Genomic DNA, 20,884 nt, shown 5'->3' with positions numbered 1-20,884 from the left:
GAAATCTGACAAACAACACCACGGGAGCCAATCATCGCCATACACCGCGAAACAGCATGGCAGAGGGGCGTGTGTTCTGGCAGAAGCGGGCGTTGTCACTGTAGCTCGTGGGCATTGCATCCAATGGACGACGAGTTTATCAGGCAGCACCCAACCACGGCACGCGACTGTGCAGCGCAGAAACGACCTCCATTACGGTGCTATGTAGTGCGGCTTGTTGAACTGAATTAGAACCAAAATGGCGGAAGAAGGTCCTCAGTGGCAGTCTGCGCTGCCCACTTGCGATGATTGATGGCTTGAATACCCAATAGCAGCTTAGTTTGTCGCATCCGATAACCAACCACATCGCAGCGCACCGAAGCTTTGTGGTACAGTACAGTAGTCAGGCTGTGGTTCAGATCAACAAGCTGCTATTTTGGAAGCAGTTTGATAAACACTGACTGTTTCTCATTGGTATCAGTCGCTCCCCGCGTTTCCAACGAGACGTATCACTCGTGATCAGCGATAAACCAGCACAGAACCAGCCAGCTCATACAGCCGAGCCGAAAGGGTTGGATGACACCGTCGGCTGAACTTTAAAACAACGAGCTCGTTTTTCTGTACGTTTCACACCAGGCAGGTCTGTGACAACTGAACGAGCCACACTTCTTGTTTATTCTCTGGCTGAATCTTTACAACCCAGCTAGCAAGAAGTTTCCAGCGTTAATTCAGCAACTTCTCGCTAACGTTAGCCCGCTTCTTTTTTGCCAACACAACAATACTTGGTTTATTTTTAAATGTCAGGAACCCCCTCGTCTTGTTTTGGTCAGGACGCCGCTTTTCAAAGAGCTACCTACATATAAACTAATGTTACTAAGCTAAAGGTTAGTTAGCTTTAAAGCGACCCTGCCGTTAGCTGTTGGTGAAGTGTTGGTGCCAGCCTTTACTAGCTAGCTAACCCCAAACCATTTAACACTCATTAAGTACGGACACTGCTCGCCTTTGGAAACTGATTGGTGCTGTGTTCATGGCATTTAATTTTTAAATAGCCCACCTGACACACTGCAGGAGCAGCTGTTTAACGTCATATCTCGCCTTTTACAATAAGCACTGAGACAACAATAAGCCGCCTGAGTGCCAGGACCTGAAGCAGGTTGTGTACAGCCACGGACTCCCTCATCGGATTGTCATATTATCAGTGTTATTGTTGAAAATGGCGGCGATCGGAATGGTGCAGATGTTGATCGAAGCAGCCGAGTACCTTGACCGCAGGGAACGAGGTAAAGTGTCATTGTTTTGTTTACCAGACTGGTTTATTTCTGAAAAATTACACCGACACCCCCCTCAAGTCACACTTGATTTACGCAACTGTCATTGTAAAGCTTTCTAACCCCCCCGCAGATTTCCCTTTTTTACTTCCAGCAATCGAGTCATGCACTAAATACATTAACGCTGCCGATTGTGCACAATACAACAACATTTATCGCACACTCCAAATCGATGGTATAATCAGTATTCATGTATATTTGGAACATAATGCATGTCTTCAAACACACGTGCATTTGCATTTCTGACAGAGAGTGAATGCATATGTGGCAGATGCAGTCAGATGTGCAGGGACACATTGTTTTCATGGAGGCCCCTCCTTTCCTTCTGTTGTGGTTTGCCACTGAGGCTTATTCCAGTTCGAGATGACATCATTGTCCAGGCTGAAGGGAGAAAATGTGTATAAAGATATTGCATTAAAAATCATTCATTGCATGTCTACAGATCACCACAAGACACTGCTACTGAAGTGCAAAAGGATCAAATTTGGCACATTTTGTAGTCTTCCTATTCCTATTTGGCTTCTCTTCACTGTGGCTATGTTTTGCATTGCCAGATCAGGACATGTGACCACTATGTTGTTTATTTGCTTGCAGAAGCTGAACATGGCTATGCCTCCATGCCGCCCTTCATTAGCAGTCGAGAGAGGGAAAGCTTGAAAAGGAAAAGCAAAAGCAAGAAAAACACAAGTAGCAGGTAAAGGCGATACATCTTGTGTCAAAAATCTACACATTTCATTGTTTTTTCAGCTCTGCAACAAGCTGTCTGTCTGCTATAGCCCCACTTCAAGTGTGCTGCTACTGAGTGGAACAGGATTAATCAATTTTTCCATTTTTTAAAGTCACAGTTATAATTTGCTGTTTGTGATGACAGGATCATATTTGACAATGTTTAATATTATTGTTTTTGTTTTGGTGTTTGTTCATGCTTAAAACAAGGTAACATAAATTTAAATTCACCAACCACATCCATCCAGAATTGTGCAAGATGAGTGGGTTTTAAGATGGCAGCCGTCTTTCTCTACATTTTTACTTACATACATATTTATTATATTTACAAATACTAACATTATGGGAGTAACACCATAATTTTGTGCTGTTATAAGAGAGCTTACACCACTGTGAAAAGTCTCCCATGGATACTACCTTCTCATCTAAGTTTATCTTGCATGCCCTTATTTGTAATTTTTACGTTGCACTATTTAGTTTTAGAGTTTATCTGTACACACCAAGGGTTTGAGAGTTAACGAAATTTCGATTCTCTGTATGTGCTCTACATGTGGTGGAATTGACAACAAAGCAGACTGTCTACTTTAGCCATTTGTTTAAAAGAAAATAGCCCTAGCTTCAGACAGTCTTCAGGCCTATTTTTTACACTTTATTGTATTGTAGACACATTTTTAAACAGATGCAATTGCCATTTTCATATCAATCTGTGTTCTGTAATCCGTGAGGTCTGAGTGAAAACATGTTTTTAAAATGTTTAAATACCTTTTGTAAATGAGAGCATTTGAGATTTCAGTTTTTGATTTTTATTTAATTTCCAAAATCATCTAAAATATGTTTTATCCCTTTAAAACCAATTCTACAACACAATATGTGCAAAAAAGTGAAGGGGTCTGAACACTGTGACCCTTTTGGTTAGGCACCAAGAGAATATGGTTTCAGAGGCGCTTTACCCACATTTAGTGGCTCTATAACATCAAAACCCTGACAGTCAGTCTGTTATCAGCACTAACATGCTGCATGCATAGCCCAATTTAGGTACTTGGTGGGCAGCCATTAACAGGCTGTGTTACGGAGTGCGCTGCAATATGTGCATAGCAGTTTTGTATGCAGTAAAATCATTTGTTTTTACACAAAAATTGTAAAGTAAAGATTTTGGCACCATTTTGCTGACACATCCCACCTAATTCTTTTATTCCATAATGGGTAACTGCTTCAAAGTACTACAGAAGAGGTCGTCAGGCATTAACAGCTGTGGCTGTATGTGTACATGTCAGTTTTTTTTATCTAAAGTCACACTTAGATTTCCCCCTTTTTTTTTTCAAGCCTCTGACTGACAGCAGCAAACATCAGTCTAGCTTCAGGTGACTGGCCACACTGTAAGGCAAACTGGGTCAGTCAAGGTGACCGCACACACATTTCAGCGAGAGGTCAGATCTTGGCAGCTGTAGTCACCTCAGTAGACACTACTACTCACGCATAGGGAACAATCCATAACCAGAAACTAACAAATCAGTCAAAGCAGAACACATTGGCATTGCATCTGCACCTCACAGATGAATGTTGGTTCTGTGATTAGATTGTAATTTGGCTCCAAGATAATATGCACTAAAACATGCACAGATCAGCCACAGCCTTAAAACCACTGGCCTTACATTGTATAGTTATTCCTTCTGCTGCCAAAACATCTCTCACAAACTTCCCAAACCTCTGAAGGTGTCCTGCTGTATCTGACAGTAAGATGTCAGCAGCAGATCCTTTAATCCCTGTAAGTTGTGAGGTGGGGCCTTCATGGATCAGGCTTTCCAGCACATCACACAGATACACTATCAGGTTGATCTCTGGGTAATTTGGACACTAAGGCAACGCCGTGAACCCTTTGTCATGTTCCTCCTGCTGTCCCTGAACAAATGCATAATATTATTGGTTATGATCCAAATCTGATGCTCACGTGGCCACTGTAGATGCTTTTGGTGGTGGGTGGAGTTCAGCATGGGCACTCTGACATGTCTGTGGCTACACAGCCAAATATGCAGCAAGCTGCAACAGACTGTTTTTTTTCCTGCTTCCAACACATTAACATTAAGAAGGAACTTCACTTGCTGCTTATCCTGCCCCACCTCTTGACGGGTGTCACTGTAACCAAATAAAAAAAAAAAAAATTCTTTTGTTTATAAAGCTTCCATTTGCTTTTATTGCTTTGGTCAAAACTGTGATATTGCTACAGGATATATGGCAGTGTTAGCAGATTCAAAATCTATATGTTCTGAATAATTTCATGTTTATATGCAAATTAGAAATTGTGAATGGGGGTATTAACACCTAATTAATGCCAAAAAATGAGTTTTATGCTTGGCTGAGATGAAGAAGTTGGCATGTTAGTTATAAAGAACATTGGTGTATTGCTGCCACCCACTCTTACATGCCTTATTTTAATCAGAAAGATTAAAATGTAAGGGATAAAGAGGTGACAGTAGACTAGGGCAATTAATGAACATACATTTTGTAAATGCCATATTAGCAGCAATGAAATGCCATGATGCACCAGGTTAAAAAAAAAACATCAGGTCAGATAATTCAAATGAACCCATTCAGCTCTACTGTATACTTGATGTTGCCTTTACATCAGGTGTGTCGGCCATTAACGCACAATAATCCACACTGTCATCATCCACACTCCACTGGAGCGAATGCTCTCCTCTGCCAATATGAAGTGTGAAAATGACCACACATACGTTGAAGCATGAAAATCAGCACATAATTAGTTTTATGTATGGACATGTTAGCACTTGTAAATGTATATCCAGCTATAGTATGCTCAGAGCTAAAGTTACATGATTGTTATACACTGATATTTGAGTATTTCATACCATAAGCACGTCACTTCCTGTCCATCCACTCATGTTAGTGGCTGTACTGTTCAGTGCAGCTTGGCTGTCAAAATGTCATATAAGAAATCTGAATAATTACCTGAAAGTGCTTCATTAATGTACCTGAAAAACACAAATATGTTTTCCATCCGCTGTGTATATGCATACAGTGTCTAGGCAGAAAATATTTTAAATAAAAAGCTCTTTTAAAAAGGAACTTTATGTTTCTCAAATATTTGGATTTGCCTATTCGCCAAGAAAATAATGTAGTATGTAAAGTGAGCTTTACAGTGAGGACAGTGTACTTGTACAGTGTACATATGTAATGTTCCTCCATTGCCTCCATGTAGGAAAAGACAGTACGTGCAGAGGTGCAAAGAAGTACTTGATTCTAGCTCATGTCTTAACATGCTTAGGCACCACTACATTTTCACATGTAGTGAAGAAAGTGAGGTACTATCTTGGTATGCCGAGTATCTGCTGGAGCTTTGTCCTTGTCTAGTCATGAAGCCTTTTAGCTTACCAGTATTTACTCTTACCATTTATTACTGTTTACCTACAAGGTTGTGTTAAGCTGCAGCTATTCCCACATTAGCTGTAAGCACTTTATCATCCATTACTTAGTACCATTAAAAAGCAGCACGCCGCACTTATTTATTAGGGCTACTGCATAGCCTACATGATTTGATCTGATTTGGTGTGAATTTACCAAGGAAGAGCAGATCATTAATTCATCTTTTTTTTTTTTGCTTCTTTATTGAGCCTCTGTCAAATGTAGGGTAGGCAGCCATGCATGCCTTCAGAGTCATTCAACCCACTATGTACAAGCCCCCCCCCAGCCTCTGTTGTTTCCCATAGCATGAATGTGTGAGTAGTGGGGGAAGGTAGTCACCATTTTTTTGGTGTGCATGTGTGTGTCTGTAGTAGTAACTCCTCCGTTCCCATCATCTTTCTCTCATCCTTGCATTTTTTCTCTTTCCTCACCTCCTCCACCCATCAGTGTCTTTGCTGCTCTCTTCTCACTCTTGGCAGGCAGTGGAGAACACCAGCTCCTCCATTACATAGATGGAGAGTGTCCTCCCCCACTCTACACACACACACACACACACACACACACACACACACACACACACACACACTATGCAGCAACAGTGTACTATAGAAATCATACAGTGGGCTTGCCATCCTCGTTAAGCATGAACATGGAGTCTTTCCATGCTTGTGTTGTTATTTGGGTTAGTGTGGCCTTCACAAGGGGAAGTACAGTTTAATGGAAGATTAATGTCCTAGAATGTGAACTGTACTTGGAGCCTGTGGAAAGGTGTGCTGGTGAATCTTTTTTAACAACTCAGCAATAGAGCCATCAGGTATAATCTACACCAAATCTTAGAAAACTTTATCAAGGACGTTCACATTTATGATATCTCACTTCAGCACACTTCTGGTGAGTATCACTGAAGAAATAATTGCGAATCTTATTAATTTAAAACAGTTTCATTTGTTTTTAGCCAAAAAAATGTTAATATGAAGCCGATTAATTTGGAGAAACATACATGTTTAAGTTAATCATTTGTAGGTTTGCCTTTATTCTGTTACTTTAAATACAGATCAGATTCAAAAACAGATTCAGCCATTCTGGGCATGGGTGATAAACAGTCTACTGAAAATCTGCAGAGAGATGTTCTGCCATTCTTCACTGATTCTTCAGCTGTTCTTTGCTGGAGGGGCTGTGTTGCTCTTTAGCTACGAAAAATTTCATTCTTTGTTGGATCCAAGTCAGGAGACTTACTCAGCAAGGTCGCAGGGTAATTCTTCTTCAAACACTCTGTCACATATATATATATATGTGTTTGGAATCAATGTGCTGCCAAGCTTCCTGACACTGGGAGTCATTTTCTCATACATAGAGACTTGCATCAATAGTGGCATCTATAAATGTCATCTCCCCTACACCTCCTGCTCTCATGAAGCCCTACAGTAAACACACCCCTCACTTCCATGTTTCACGGTCAATACTATGTAATCACTGTGATGGTCCTGGCTTATTTTCATGCAAAGCATGCTGAACCCCATCAGACTAATTTATTTTGATGTCATCTAACCAAAGAATGTGCTGCCAATATCAGCCAGGCTTGTTATCATGTTCGCTGGCAATGTTTAGTTTTGCTTTTTGGTGCAATTTTGTGAGCAGTGGTTTATTTTGGTTGGTCAGACTTTGAGATGATACTGATATGTGCTGTGTATCACTTGGAACACTCAGATTTCACACATCTCAAGTATGTATCAGCTTGAAAATGTTCATCACAGTTAAAGTCTCTGCCTTTTCAATGCTTTATGCACAGTTTTGCTGTGCACTGAAGGAATCTAAGCTGTGTTTCTGGTGTCCTCACTTTAAGTTTTACCTCCAAACACTGTGGTTTAGATAATCTGGCTCCACTGTTGGATTCTTTAAAACCTGACTGCAGATGTCTTTTGTTTGCATTCGACTCTGTGCTCTGTGATGGACTGGTGACCTGTCCAGGGTGTCCCCCTGCCTTTCACCCAAAGAGAGTTGGGATAGGCTCCAGCAGATCCCTGTGACCCTGGTTAGGAATAAGCGGGTATAGATGATGGATGGATGGACTCTGTGCTGTAGAACTGTTGCACTGGTCCCACAGCGTTTACTTTGATGAGTAAAAGCTCTCATAACGTATACAAACTATCGGCAAGATTCTGAAAACTAGACCCAATGAAAATGCACACCCTAAATATTTTTGGTCAATATACTGTCAGTGCAAGTTACAGCAAGACTGATAAATCAATCATTAGTTTGTTGCTGGTATATCACTGTCAGTGTGTATGTCTGCTAACAGGTAAAAATACATTTAAGGGCAGTAATCTAAAAATAGGTTTGAGGTCAGTAAGAAACAGTGTTATCAGCACAGTTTGCCCATCAGAAACTGGACCATTTTTAAAAAAATAATCCAGCATAAATATTTGGGAACCTCACACTTTTGTTTTTTATCAGTTTATGTGTTTTTGGTTTTTGAAGAACCGAAATAACAACAACAACAACAATAATAATAATAATAATTCAGCCATATATGGTCAAGGGAAGTGACTCATGAATTAATTGTGTTGCAAATTAAGTTTGTCTGGTGAACTAATGAAAGTGGCAGCTGGATCTTGACATTCAGCTGTCACCTTGATCAGATATGGAAATGGTGTTTTACAGAGGATTAATTAGACTTTCAGCTCTATTGTGTAATGTTATAGTAATATTGTGTAATGTACTGATATGGAATTAGAGATTATTTCACATTATGGGTGTGTAAGAGGAGGGTAGCAGAAGATTATGGAACTAGGGCAAAGATGGGAGGAATGCCAGAGCCTGAAATCCTGCCTGGATAAGTGGGATCATTTCCTTGCTGGCACGGTTATGTCAGCAGCGGCTGTCTGCCCTGCACAGGAATGCACACTGGTCGGAAAGGGACAAGTGAGATAGAGAGCTCCCAGAGAGATGAGATGGAACAAGATAATACACACACAGCCATAGGCGTGACACCCAGTGAAGTTCAGAGGTTATGACAATAGAGTGTGGAACCAGTATTTCCAAGCTTTGTCTTCAAAGTAAGTTGTCAAACCTGGAGGTGAGTCAAGGTGTGTCTGTGTGTGGGAGTGGTCGAGAGTACTCTGAGCATCTCGGCCATGGCACGATGACAGCATATAAACTAGCAGAGCTTAAGGTGCAGAGGCTATTTTGGGCCCTGGGGCGGAGGCGTCAGGTGGTTAGGGTGAGATATAGGAAAGTTCAATAATTCTGGGAGGATTTTTTTCATTGCTTTCTGCCCCTCTTAGACCTTTTCAAGACAAGTCAGAGTTGCATTCCTCCAAAAGCTTCACTTGATTGTTTCTTCACTCTCTCGCTCTGTGTACATGCACCATTTTACCACTGCAGTGTTGGAGTCACTAGCCACTAGCACCTCCATCTCTGTTACCTTTGCCGTGCCACCCCCCCCCCCCCCAGCCCGTTCAGCACCACATGCACAGCGCATAATCAGGCATAGTCCCATCTACTGTTTCTGGTTACTGTTACTATGTTTACCCTCGGCCTCTTCATTGCATAACTGTGTGCGAGTTTGGTTCTTAAAACAGCACATTTCCTCTCTAGAACAAGCCTTGGGCATCAGAATGCCCAGTCCTTCCTTATTATTCCTAGAATCTCATTCTGTCAGCTGTTCTGACTACTCACTACCTCCCACACAGCCTTCTTTCACGCTTTCTCTCTTTCAGCCCTCTGCAGTAAAGCCTTGGACTGCTGTGATGGCACACATAGGGGAAGCCCTACCATGTTTGATCAGTTGCTGGTTTATTGTGTGTCCTTTCATTTTCTCATATGTATTTCCTTTTATCCCCACAGGTCTACGCACAATGAGATGGAAAAAAACAGGTATGTAAAAAAATGTGTGTGTATTTATTCATGTGTTGGCACTTCAGTCCCCAAAAATACCCACTCCAGGGCTGTTTCTTATAGTCACTAGTGTCTGTAAATTATAACAGTAACAAGCAGAGATGCGTCTGGAGCATCATTTCAACTGAAATTAAAAGAAAAAAATTTGTAAATTAAAAAAAAATGTTTAGCACTTATGTTTATGTTTAATAGAAAATGGCATGAAACAAATATTAATAAATAATTTGAAATGGACAAGCTTAAATATAACTTAACACTTAAAGCTTCAGTGTGTAATATTTAGAGTAATCTTATTAGCAGAAATGGAATATAGTATAATAAATATCTTGTCAGTTGTGCATGCAAATACCAACTGTTGCATTTTCCTAATCTTAGAATGAGCCTTTAAAATCTACATAGGGAGCAGGTCTCCTTTCACTGAGGCAGCCATGTTGTGCTGCCATGTTTCTACAGTAGACCAGAATGGACAAACCAAACATGGGCTCTAGACAGGGAATCATGACACCCACCATACTTTTATCTCGCTTTTATCCCAGGGAAAGCCTGCTTAATATTTGGGTAGATAAGAGCTTCTTCCCATGTTTCCTTTCTCTGTCCAGCCCCAGACACATCTGACTATTGACAGAGTTGTCACTGGCTTTTGGTGATGTATTTTGGTTTCCTATGAATATTTTCTGTGTGAAAAGATAAAGTGGGAAACACATACAGTTTACTAGCTTCCTCAACAATTTGGACCAGAGCATGTAAACTACAGCTTTGAAATGCCCATAAACAAAGGAAACTATGGTTCTAGACTAAGTAGGGATCAGGTGTAATTATTTGCCAGCTGCATGTATATACAGTTAGTGATTTATACTCTAACCATGTTGCTAAAGTGCACGAAAACACATCTGATTTTCTATACAGACTGACCATCTCAACATACTCTCAGATTTGTCAAGCAAAGAGTCAAAAGATGAACTCATTTGCAGTTCCGATCAGTTTTCTCAGTTAAAACTATAATGTGCCTTTTTTCTGATGTCGAATACCATCAGTAACAGGATAATGCAATATTTTATGAACCATATCATAACAAAAAATAATTAAAGAGTGAACCTGTTGAGAAAAAAGTGTGGTTTCAAATGTATGTAATGACAGAGATTAGCATGTATATTAATGCTCTTAGTTAGGTGACTAAATTGGTTTGTGCAAACAGAACCACCAGTTCCTCAGCCTGGTTGTATCAGGTGACCCACTGTGCACTTTGGCAACAGAGAGCAGCTGATCTTGTTTCAATAGCTTACACCTGGATTGTCTGAGCTGCTAATGTATGCGCTACACTGTGAAGTCATCAGTCCATCTCTACCTTTCCTATAGGTCAGGTGTGCCATGAAAAGTTCATGTTTATCAGACAAGATAGAATTGATTAGCTATGAGCTGAGATGAAAAGAATTAAATAAAATCAACTGTAACAGTCTGAATTAGTCCATTGACAAACAAATCTATCACCAATTACTGTGATAATTGTTTTAGCAGTTTGTCAAGTGAAAGTAATTCTATTATCCAGTGAATATTTTCTGTTTTTCTTTGTCAAACATGAAAAAAAAAAACTAAATATGTTTTTGGTTTGGAGTGTCACCTGAATACATTTCTTTGACTTATGCAAAATTACGATGGGCTTTTTTCTTTAATTTTTTTTTTTTACTGTTTTCTGACACACACACTAGAGAAAAAACTGTTTGATCAAATAATCTGCAGATTAATTGACCATCTGTAGTTGATTCCCACTGTTACTGTTGGTAAACAGTGAGAGTAATGTACTCAATGTGCATTTGAGGAGACACTTTAGCAGCACATTAATATAGTATTAGATTGTTGGGGTTTAGAAAAAACCTTTAATAAGACCCTTTAATAAAATGACTATTATAGTGTTTAGGCATAAGATTAAGTTTTATTTTTGTTAGTAGGCTACATTTAATTAACCAAAAAAATCACAACTGCTGCAGTTTCTTAGTGCACCCCAGGCAAACACCCGACCCCAAGCCTTCATATGATTTTTTTATTCATGCCATCTGAACCCACTGTCAAAGACATGGTCCAATCCTGCCTGTGCTAGTTAATGCAAACCAGCAGCTCAGCGGACAGCTTGAATAATATATGGCGCCGAGGCCTGTGTCTGGGATTTAGCCCTCTGCGTGTGTATGCCTGAGCGTGTGTGTGGTGACACCTCATATCCAGCAGTAAGTCAAAATTATGGCCACAGCCCATCCTATTACACTTGAGAACATTCATAGCCTTTAGCCAGTTTCTCCCACCAGTAACTTGATGATAGAACACCACTGCAAGCAGATAATAAATTATGAGCCAGTGCTAACAAAGCCGCCTCCTGGCAATATTGGCTCAGTGAAACCTCCATACACACATTGGAAGACCTGTTCTGTACATCACGCCTTCCTTTCTCCCTGCTAGTCATGGGTGGTTAGTGTTGCTGGGGTCTGAAGAAGGGGGAGGGTGGTGAGGACAGCAGGGCGCTTTACTGCTGGTCAGTTGAAGTACATCACACGTATCCAGTTCTAGTTTTTAGTAGCTGAGACTACTGTACAAGAAACCATTTTGAGACCCAGCTGTAGTGAACTTGTCTTGGACATTGATTTTACCCCAAGCAGGTGTACTCAAGCCAGTCATGTGTATTTAAATGGTACACAAGTGTGAAATTAGGGCAGAAAATTTTACATTCTGGCTTTAGGCTGATAGCACACAAACCTGTGGCTACAAATACTGTACATTCTCACCTATTAAAACACTGCACTGAGGCGACACTGAACCAGAATAACCTGTTACAAAAATAGCACCAAGTGTTATTGCCATACCATAGTTTTTTGTTTTTTGTTTTTTTCCTTTTACACTGATACCATGTGACTGGCACAGCTTTGTGAGTCTGCTGCTCGTCATCACTGTTTAACAAACATTATCTAGCCCTGCCGATCCCTTATTATATCAGAACAACACAGGCCAGAGCATTTCCATGTTATGTAATGGCAGTCTGCATGCCCTTTGGACTGAATCAGCTGAAAAACATGCACTTCGTTTTAGCTGCTGAATGCTGCTTTGTGTGTGCATGGGTGGGTTTCACCTGTTGTGTGTATGTGTTTTTAAAAGGCAACAGGCAAGAACCTATTTGTGTGCGTCTCCTGCCCACATTCAAATCAGAATTCTCCTCCCTCCATTTCTTCAATTTGAATAAAGTCCAGCTTTCCAGCAGTGACGCTCCCATCAGGATTACCTGCAGCAAACGATAAATGAACAGCTCATCCAGCCAGCCCTCAGTTGCTGAAGTAACATTTTTATACTCGCATTCAGGAGAGACTGACGTACACACGCCCACTCACAACGGCTCACACAGGCATACAGACACGTACACACTCTGCTGAGGCTGGAGCTGGAGGTGTGTGTTGTGTAACAGTAGGGTCAAGTGGTCACAAACACCCACCAGACCTTAGCAACTGCCAAGGCTGCAACCTTAGAGCGGCTGCAAGCGATACGGAGGGAAATGGAGAGGAGACGAGAAATGCAAATGCAAACTGGACCGGTGATATTAGAATCAGTTCAGACCTGAACATATGTCACAGATGAGCTGAGGATTTCACCATGTTCTTGATGTCTTCTTGTGAAAGGAGGTTTATTGCTTATGAAATATCCTATGTAGCCACATTATGTAAAAATGTTAAAAATCTGATTCCTGTGAAGAAGGATACATGGAAAGGGCTCACACATTAACAGCCAAAAGCTTTTACTCATTGCTATTTAATAATGGTGATTAGCTTCTACCGTTTGTATCAGAAAACAGAGGCCCAAAACACATCAGAGTACAAATACCTCACTTACATTTAAATTTCATTTCATTGTTTGGTGATATTTATGCTCTATATCAACTGATCCCATTGTTTTATTATCACTATTATTATTATTTTAAACTTATAACTATCAAAACAGCAAAAAAAATCTAACAGATTGCATAAAGTGATGTCACTAGAGCCATTTTTATTTAAAAAGTCCTCTTACCGACAAGGAATATGCAGACGTGTTAAATAAAGAGATTTAAATGCTGGGCACAGAATATATGAACACTAATAGCATTTTGCACAGTTTAGCTCAAACATCCAATTGAAGTAACAATTATCAAAACATTTTTACATTGAGAAACAATAATGTGTGACAGCTCATCATTTTCCATTTTTTTTCTTCTGTCTTCAGACGGGCACATCTACGGCTTTGTTTAGAGCGCTTGAAATCCCTTGTTCCCTTGGGACCAGACGCTAACAGGCACACCACCCTCAGCTTGCTGATGAAGGCCAAAGACCACATCAAGGTGTGTGTACTATTTACCTGACTGCTGTGGTGGATAAACGGGTTAATATTGTTTCAGTGACTGAAATGTCTTAGATAAGCCTCTGAGGGAGCAACGTTTTTGACCTGGAGTGTGTGTTTTTTTAAAAAAAAAAAAAAAAAATCTCTTTCCACCCTGCAGAGGTTGGAAGAGAGCGACAGGAGAGCTCAGCACACCCTGGAGCAGCTACAGCGGGAACAAAGACACCTGAGGAGGCGTCTGGAGCAGCTGGGCGTGGAGAGAACCCGCATGGACAGCACAGGCTCCATTGTGTCCTCTGACAAGTCTGACTCCGACCAGGGTGAGTCTCACACAGGCATAGCACCCACACTTCTCAGTATAAAATGTCTGATGGAGCAGGTGACTGTAGATGACAACAAGGCAACAATAAACACTTCTGCTCCCACAAATGATTCACAAACCCTCTGCACCAGTTAGTAAGAAAATGTGTCAGTGTGGTTGTTTCAGTAGGCTTCTCACTTTTAAAATTGGTTTTCTTTGTGTAACTGGTCTGTATATAATTTTATGGTGTGGCGAGAAGCTAAAGGAGGCCCAGAGACATTTATCTTGTCGGTACGATGTTCTGCAGGAAATTCAAAACAGGAGGGATTTATTGTGAGCCTATTTTCTTAAAAATAACGTAGCTGGACATGTGCAATACAATGATTTCATGCTTTTTATTTTTGCCTTGTCAAATATGGAAGGTTTTATTCAGTCAAAAAACAAATGAAACTCTTCCCTTAAATGTAACTATTGTGTACCTAGTCAATAGCATAAGTAAAATTGCTGTTATGTGTGCAGCATAACGTATTGTAGTGTTATGGCACAGGATTGTTGGTTACTGATTTTAAGGCTCGTTCAAAGTAATTAATATAGATTAACTGCACTTTGCCACAATAATGGGTTTGGTTGTTTTTAACAGTACAGTATGTGTCTTCACTTCTGATATGTATGCAGAGCCAGAGTAAATGCATTAGATAAACCTGCTGTTGTATAGGGAATGGGAAGTATATTAAGTATATTAGCTCTAAGAAGTCATTCAAAGTCAGGCCATGTTCTTTTTATCACAGTTATGTGTCTTTAGATGTGACTAATCACAAAGTCATTAAATAAAATGTTTCTCTGTAGTTTATAGTATGACCAAGTATTAATGCAGTTTATATTAAAGTTTGGTGCCACCATCAGTGTCAGTAGAACTTTTTCAGGGCTGAAACACAAGAAGATCACAGGTCTAAGTAATAATAGTCGTCATGACTGAGCTCCATTTTGATAAACCTTAAAGTGCGTCAGCATGCACAAGGCTGTAGCTTAGATCTGGCATGCCTGAATGAATGCAGCAATTATTATTGTTAATTACACCTTTGCCTTTTTTGTAATGGCATAAATGTCTGGTCTAAAAAAAAAGGCTGTTTGGAACTTGTTCCATATGGATAAATTACTGAATTCAAGTATGCATTCAAACAAATATACTGCAGTGTTTACGCTAACGTTAAACAGGCAAACACACTAACATTTAATGAACCTTTGTGTATTCACACAACTAAAGCGATAACTTCACTGGTCAGTCAGTCAACAGAATTATGAAATTGTATGTGTAAATATTTAAGGTCATTGTTACAGGACAAATTCTGAACATTAACTGGTTCTTGTGGCTGTGAAATTTTGCTGAGGTTTGGAATATTTGTTGGACAGAATAAGTAATGTGAAGACATCATCTCATTCTTAAGGAAAATGTTCTGAGCAGCTTTATTATTTTCTGACATTTCTGTAGAGTAAATGGTGAATTCATCACATTGGCCAATCAGGTGTAATCAGGTAGTTAGAGCCCTAGATACAACAAAATGTAATTATTGTGCAAAAAAACTTAATGAAAATGTGCTTCCCACAGCACTGTATAATGATCTAAAATGCTTTCTTGTCATAATGACCCAGAATGAACACACACTAGAACTTTAATCTCACATAGAGAAACATGTTAAACAGTGTTATGTGCAGTGTCTAATTCTAACCTCTGTGTTATTGCATCCCCTGTGTGGCAACAGAGGACCTGGATGTGGACGTGGAAGGCACAGACTACCTTCTGGGTGACCTGGAATGGAGCACCAGCAGTGTGAGCGACTCAGGGGACGAGCGCAGCAGCCTGCGCAGCAGCTATAGTGATGAGGGCTACTCCAGCGCCAGTCTGCAGCGCCTGCAGGACACTCAGGAGAGGGCCAAGCAGCTGGCCTGCAGCCTATAAACAGCACTAGTCCCTGCCCTGACATCCACCACCTTCCCTCAGTCAATCCTGTCTCAATTTTGTCTCACCGCTCCCTGGTCCCAGTCAGACCTTACCTTCTTTCCTTCCCTCCCTACCTCCCACTCAACCAGGACTGACCAAGCCTGAGGCCTCTCCTCCAGCCAGGCCTCTGGAGACTTCCTGTCCCAACGGTGACTTCCATTCAGACTGCAACACCTCGCACCCACATCCAGTTCATCATCAGCGGTCAGTCATTAGGGTGTCACCCACTGTGCTCTGCACCAATCACACGAGTGGGATTTTAGACACTCCACCCCTCCGTCCCTCCATGTGTCAAGCAGAAACACAACTTTCAGCCAGAGAATGTTACCACACAATATCCCACTGCCTCTTTTTCTATGCCTCAAGAGCCCTGGGAAGCACTAATGAGATTTCAACCCTATTTCACACACCTGCATACAATAACACACACACACACACACACCCCACCACCACCACTGCTCCTACTTATTTCCTCCCAAAAGTGTGACACAGATATGATGTGGGGCTTTTTTTTCTGCCCGGCTCAATGGTCAACCATCTGTGCATGGTACTTTGCACTTAAAATTGCATTTTGTAAACAAAACTGTCATCTTTTTCAAACATTGTCTCTTAAAAATGTCAAGGCCCCCACTGCAGTAATATTAGCAGATGAATTGAGTGTTTGAAAAACATGTCAGGTGTCTGTCTGTGCTGCACGGCTCAGCAGACATTGTGGACATTTCACTAGAATGGGTGATGTTAAATTGTTGGGGCCAACAGCAATATATCCCTTAGCACCCAGGATTTGGTGGGAGGGGCTCGTAACTACCCTGTCATTTTATGTCCATGCCTGCCATTTAGAGGAAAAAGTAAGACAAAAAAATCGTGCAGCATGAGATTGTGAAGGGGCTGGGGGTTGTGGGAGGGTGTGGGTGGGTTTGATGTTTTCTGCCTCTCTCTGATGACGGTGGTGTTTTTACAGCATCCTTTTATCACAATGTGTGTATGTCATGTCTGAGCCTGGCACAGCAGGGGTCACTAACACGTTTGGAAACTTTGAGACACCAACCACCAGGCCAAATGCTGGTATATTTTGGCAGGTGCTGGTACATTTTGTACACTACTTCTTCACTGCCCCATTCACCAGGTATTAATAGGAACTGCTGCTGAGAGACTGGAACACATTCCACTACATAGAGAGGACAGGCAGGTGAGACTGAGAGCATTATTTTTTTGCAAGTAGATGTTCCTGCCAGTTATTTATGAGGAGAGAGTTGAGCTTGAGATGAGGCAAGTCACCCTGAAACAGAATGACTGGCTTTGACTTTTCAGTGGTAACACAGAGAGAAAGGCTGCTTCTTTCTTCTGTTACCACTGAAAAACACCAAAATGTTAAAACCACAGATTTTCTCTCCTTTGCCTTGCCCTGATAGATATTTATTGTTTCTGCAAAAATATACACCTTTTATTGTAAATAGTTTCCAGAAAGATCTCTATGTCTATCAACAAATGTATTTATTAGATATATTAAATATATAGATGAATATACATATATATATATATTTAAATAGTCATAGCCTATGTTCTTTTTGTGAGGTTTATTGAGAGTTTCCTATGTGTAGTTTGTTTGCACAGCCTAGTCAATCCATATAATATTTAGAAATGTCTTTTGTGCCTCAAGGCTTTTATGTCTGGCACGGTTCTTGTAGGAAATGAAATGCTTTTTTGTGGTTTATTCTAATTTTTAGCTGTTTTCAAAGCCATCTGGCCCTTTAACAGTGGGAATATAGGACAAAAAAATCTGTATAAGTTATAAAAATGTGAATGAAAAAAGCATAAAAGTATAAGAAGCTGGTGGCCTGGTTGAGGGCTGTGATGGTTCCTCTGGCAAAGCTGTGTTGCCCCCCCCCCCTTCTCCGTGCCTAGGAAGCTCAAACAAAATGGCTGCCCTCGGAAGAGGGTTTTTTGCACTTTGTTTGTGTCTGAATCATCGTGGGCAGGGAGAAGATTGCAGCTTTTATGAATGTAGATATCCTTAACCCTGCAGTGTAGCAGCACGGCACCAGGGAAACCTCACTCCTGCGTCCACCGCTTGTAAATCTCAGTTACAGCATGAAGAAGGTACACCAAAAAAAAGAGAATCAGAAAAATAGATATAGGATTGTTTAGTCTTTTTGAGTGTGGAATGCTGCTTTTTTTGTAAAATTTGAACCTTTTTCATGTGGAGAGGAACTCTGTAGCCACGCCATAAGGGCACTAAAGGGGAGATATTTTGAGAAGTAGGTGTGAGTGGGTAGGTGTGTTCACTGAAATGCCATCTGTCAGTGCGTGCATGTGTGTACAGTATATGACTGTGTGTGTGTGTGTGTGTGTGTGTGTGTGTGTATTTCGTCACTGTCTTCAGAGAGAATTTTTTGGGGGTGGTATAGGGTGGGTGATTTAAAAAAAAAAACAAAAAAAATCTTAAGGCAAGATTTCTGGTTTTGTGTTCGTTTGTTTACTAGTACATTGCAAAAAAAGTCCACTTGACAAAGACTTTATGTATATTAACCTAAGCATTAATGTCTGTCTATGGAGAGTAACCTGGTTCCTCCTTTTTTCCATCCATGGTCTGTTTTCTGCCAATCTACGCATGTATGTGTGCGTGTGAGTGCGTTTCCTTTATGCATGCATGTGTTTGCACATGCTGCGCTGGCATCCATGGTGCAGGTGAGGTGGGTGTGTGTGGCGGGGCAGTGTTTGTCGGTACTCACATTCAGCTGCTGCTCCTCAACCCTCACAACCACCCACCCCCCCCATCCCCTCCTCCCCTCGACAAAGACCCTGGTGCTCTCAGCATCTGCCTTAAGAAGCAGGTGTAGAATCTCTCAAAGAACAAGAATAGTCTAACCAGTTGTTTAAGCTACAGGTTTCAGCATCAGAAGAAACTCACATTGATGTGTATATTTGGTTGTTGCACATTGTCCCTGCAAACAAGGTGGCTTATAATGCCTTAAAACAGACACAAATGTACGACCTAACAGAAGTATATGAAATGTATGAGTGTATATGATATATCGACATGTATCACAAAGGTCATTCCTTTTCATTGTGACGGCGTGGTGCTTTCATGCATTGCACAATACACACACAAACACACAGACACACCGCGTCATAGGTCCATGAACGTTGTCATCACACCACACCTTTCTCTACAGAAAGGTCAAATGTCTATTTGTTGAACAATAATTTAAGGGTGGACATTTTGTGCACTTACTTTTTAAGAATTGGAGAATTTGGACACCGTCTTCTAAAGAAATCACTTAAAATATGGGGGAAAATAACCCTTTGAAAATCAATTGTGGAACAGTAATTTATATTTGCCAGTGATATTAAAGAAATAAAACATTTGAAACCCTTGTTTACCTACCTATCACTTTGTCATTGTCTTTATTTGTGCTTCAAGATGCAAAAGCCTCTACAGTAATTATGTTCTCAGAGAAAATGATGGCTTTGACCAAGGAGGCCAACCCACCAGTTTCTCATACAATGAATAATCTTTATGTAGAGGTGGAAAAGACAGTAATGAGGAGGTTTTTGCACAGTAGATGTAAGAAAGCCTCCATGGGGGCTTAATCCTTGCCAGCCATCCAGTGTGTTTCAAAGTAATCTGTTGGCCAAATCCCAGGTTTGTATGATCACAGCCATCTGACTGCTGCTCAATAACCAACACACACAAAGCCAGAGAATGAAATAAAAGAGGGGGATGGGCATCTTGAAAAGCAGCCCGCATCCCTCCTGGAGCTGTGTGACTGCTGACAGGGAAGGCAGCCATAGGAAAGATTTGTCTTTGCTACCATGGAGAGAGCTCTGCAAGCTACCATTAGCTCCGGTGCCATTTTAATATCATGTGAGTGTCTCACTGGTTCTTCTGAGCACCAACAGATTATAGCTCTTGAGTTCATTCTGGATGCAGGTCACATCTTCACCTTTTGTGCCTACACCCATATGCAACAGACTGACATTTACCATCCAGTGTCCCAGTGTAACATAAGCAGATACAGTGTTAGGAAAGAGGCGAGATAATTGCACATCTTGTCTGGATATGTAAAGCACCAGTGTGGCTCTTTATAACAGTGGGTCATCCTGGAGGCCAGGGCCCACAAATAACTCACAATACATCTAAGTATGACCATAATAATAAATAAAGTATCTATCTATCTATAAAGAAAAAATATGTTTTAGTAGACTTGTAATTTGTAAATAGGTTGTTAGCAAACATCTGTTAACTCTGTTCAATCAACTTAGCAATCAACTCTAGTTACTAGCATCAGTAGCTGTAGCTTCCATTAATGGGACAAACTATATTTGACTTGTCCTTTTTGTATATATTCCTTACACTATTTGATTTTTATGTGTATACATGGATACATTTACATGTGTGATCCAGAGTGAGCAGTACACCTGTGACTGCACATTACTCTGAATTACTCTGTCATGCTAACCCTGGATAACAAACCTTTTTTAATTTACAGTATTTTAATCAAGTTGTATGTTAAACTCCACTTAGTAAACATGCTGCATGTTTACATGCTGAACAACTGTTGCCACAGGATCCAATGTAAAACAGGAAAAATGATTGTGTTTTGACTGACTCGCCCATAACGTACAGACTAAGGACCTGTTGGTCATTGTGAGCCAAAAGCTGCTCAGTTTGATACTGTTTTGTATGCATGAAAAAAGATATACATAAAGTAACCAAATAACTGTCATTTCTAGGAGTTTGCTTTGGAAAAGAAATGCAATACAGCCTTCCGTTTAGATGCATGTTAGTTTAAAAGATAAAACCAGATGAAAGACATAAATGATAATGGTCATGTGTCCCCCACCGCTGAGAGCAGAGCTGTGCTGTGTGTCCTAGCTGCTTTG

At 40.6% G+C, this 20,884-nt stretch overlaps 1 protein-coding gene across 1 annotated transcript; it reads left to right on the top strand.

Moving 5' to 3' along the window:
* Window positions 1–366: 366 nt before the first annotated feature.
* Window positions 367–19,386, top strand: mxd1 (MAX dimerization protein 1). Its single transcript, XM_026321534.2, has 6 exons — window positions 367–1,259; window positions 1,902–2,001; window positions 9,300–9,329; window positions 13,584–13,698; window positions 13,858–14,017; window positions 15,759–19,386. Exons 1-6 carry the CDS (start codon window positions 1,193–1,195, stop codon window positions 15,953–15,955), a joined length of 669 nt encoding a protein of 222 aa, XP_026177319.1. The 5' UTR covers window positions 367–1,192; the 3' UTR covers window positions 15,956–19,386.
* The last annotated feature ends 1,498 nt before the right edge of the window (window positions 19,387–20,884 follow it).

Source organism: Mastacembelus armatus, chromosome 9 (assembly GCF_900324485.2).
Source record: "Mastacembelus armatus chromosome 9, fMasArm1.2, whole genome shotgun sequence".
NCBI lineage: Eukaryota > Metazoa > Chordata > Actinopteri > Synbranchiformes > Mastacembelidae > Mastacembelus > Mastacembelus armatus.
The sequence above is the reverse complement of the archived record's forward strand: the minus strand, read 5'-3'. Positions and strand labels throughout refer to the sequence as shown.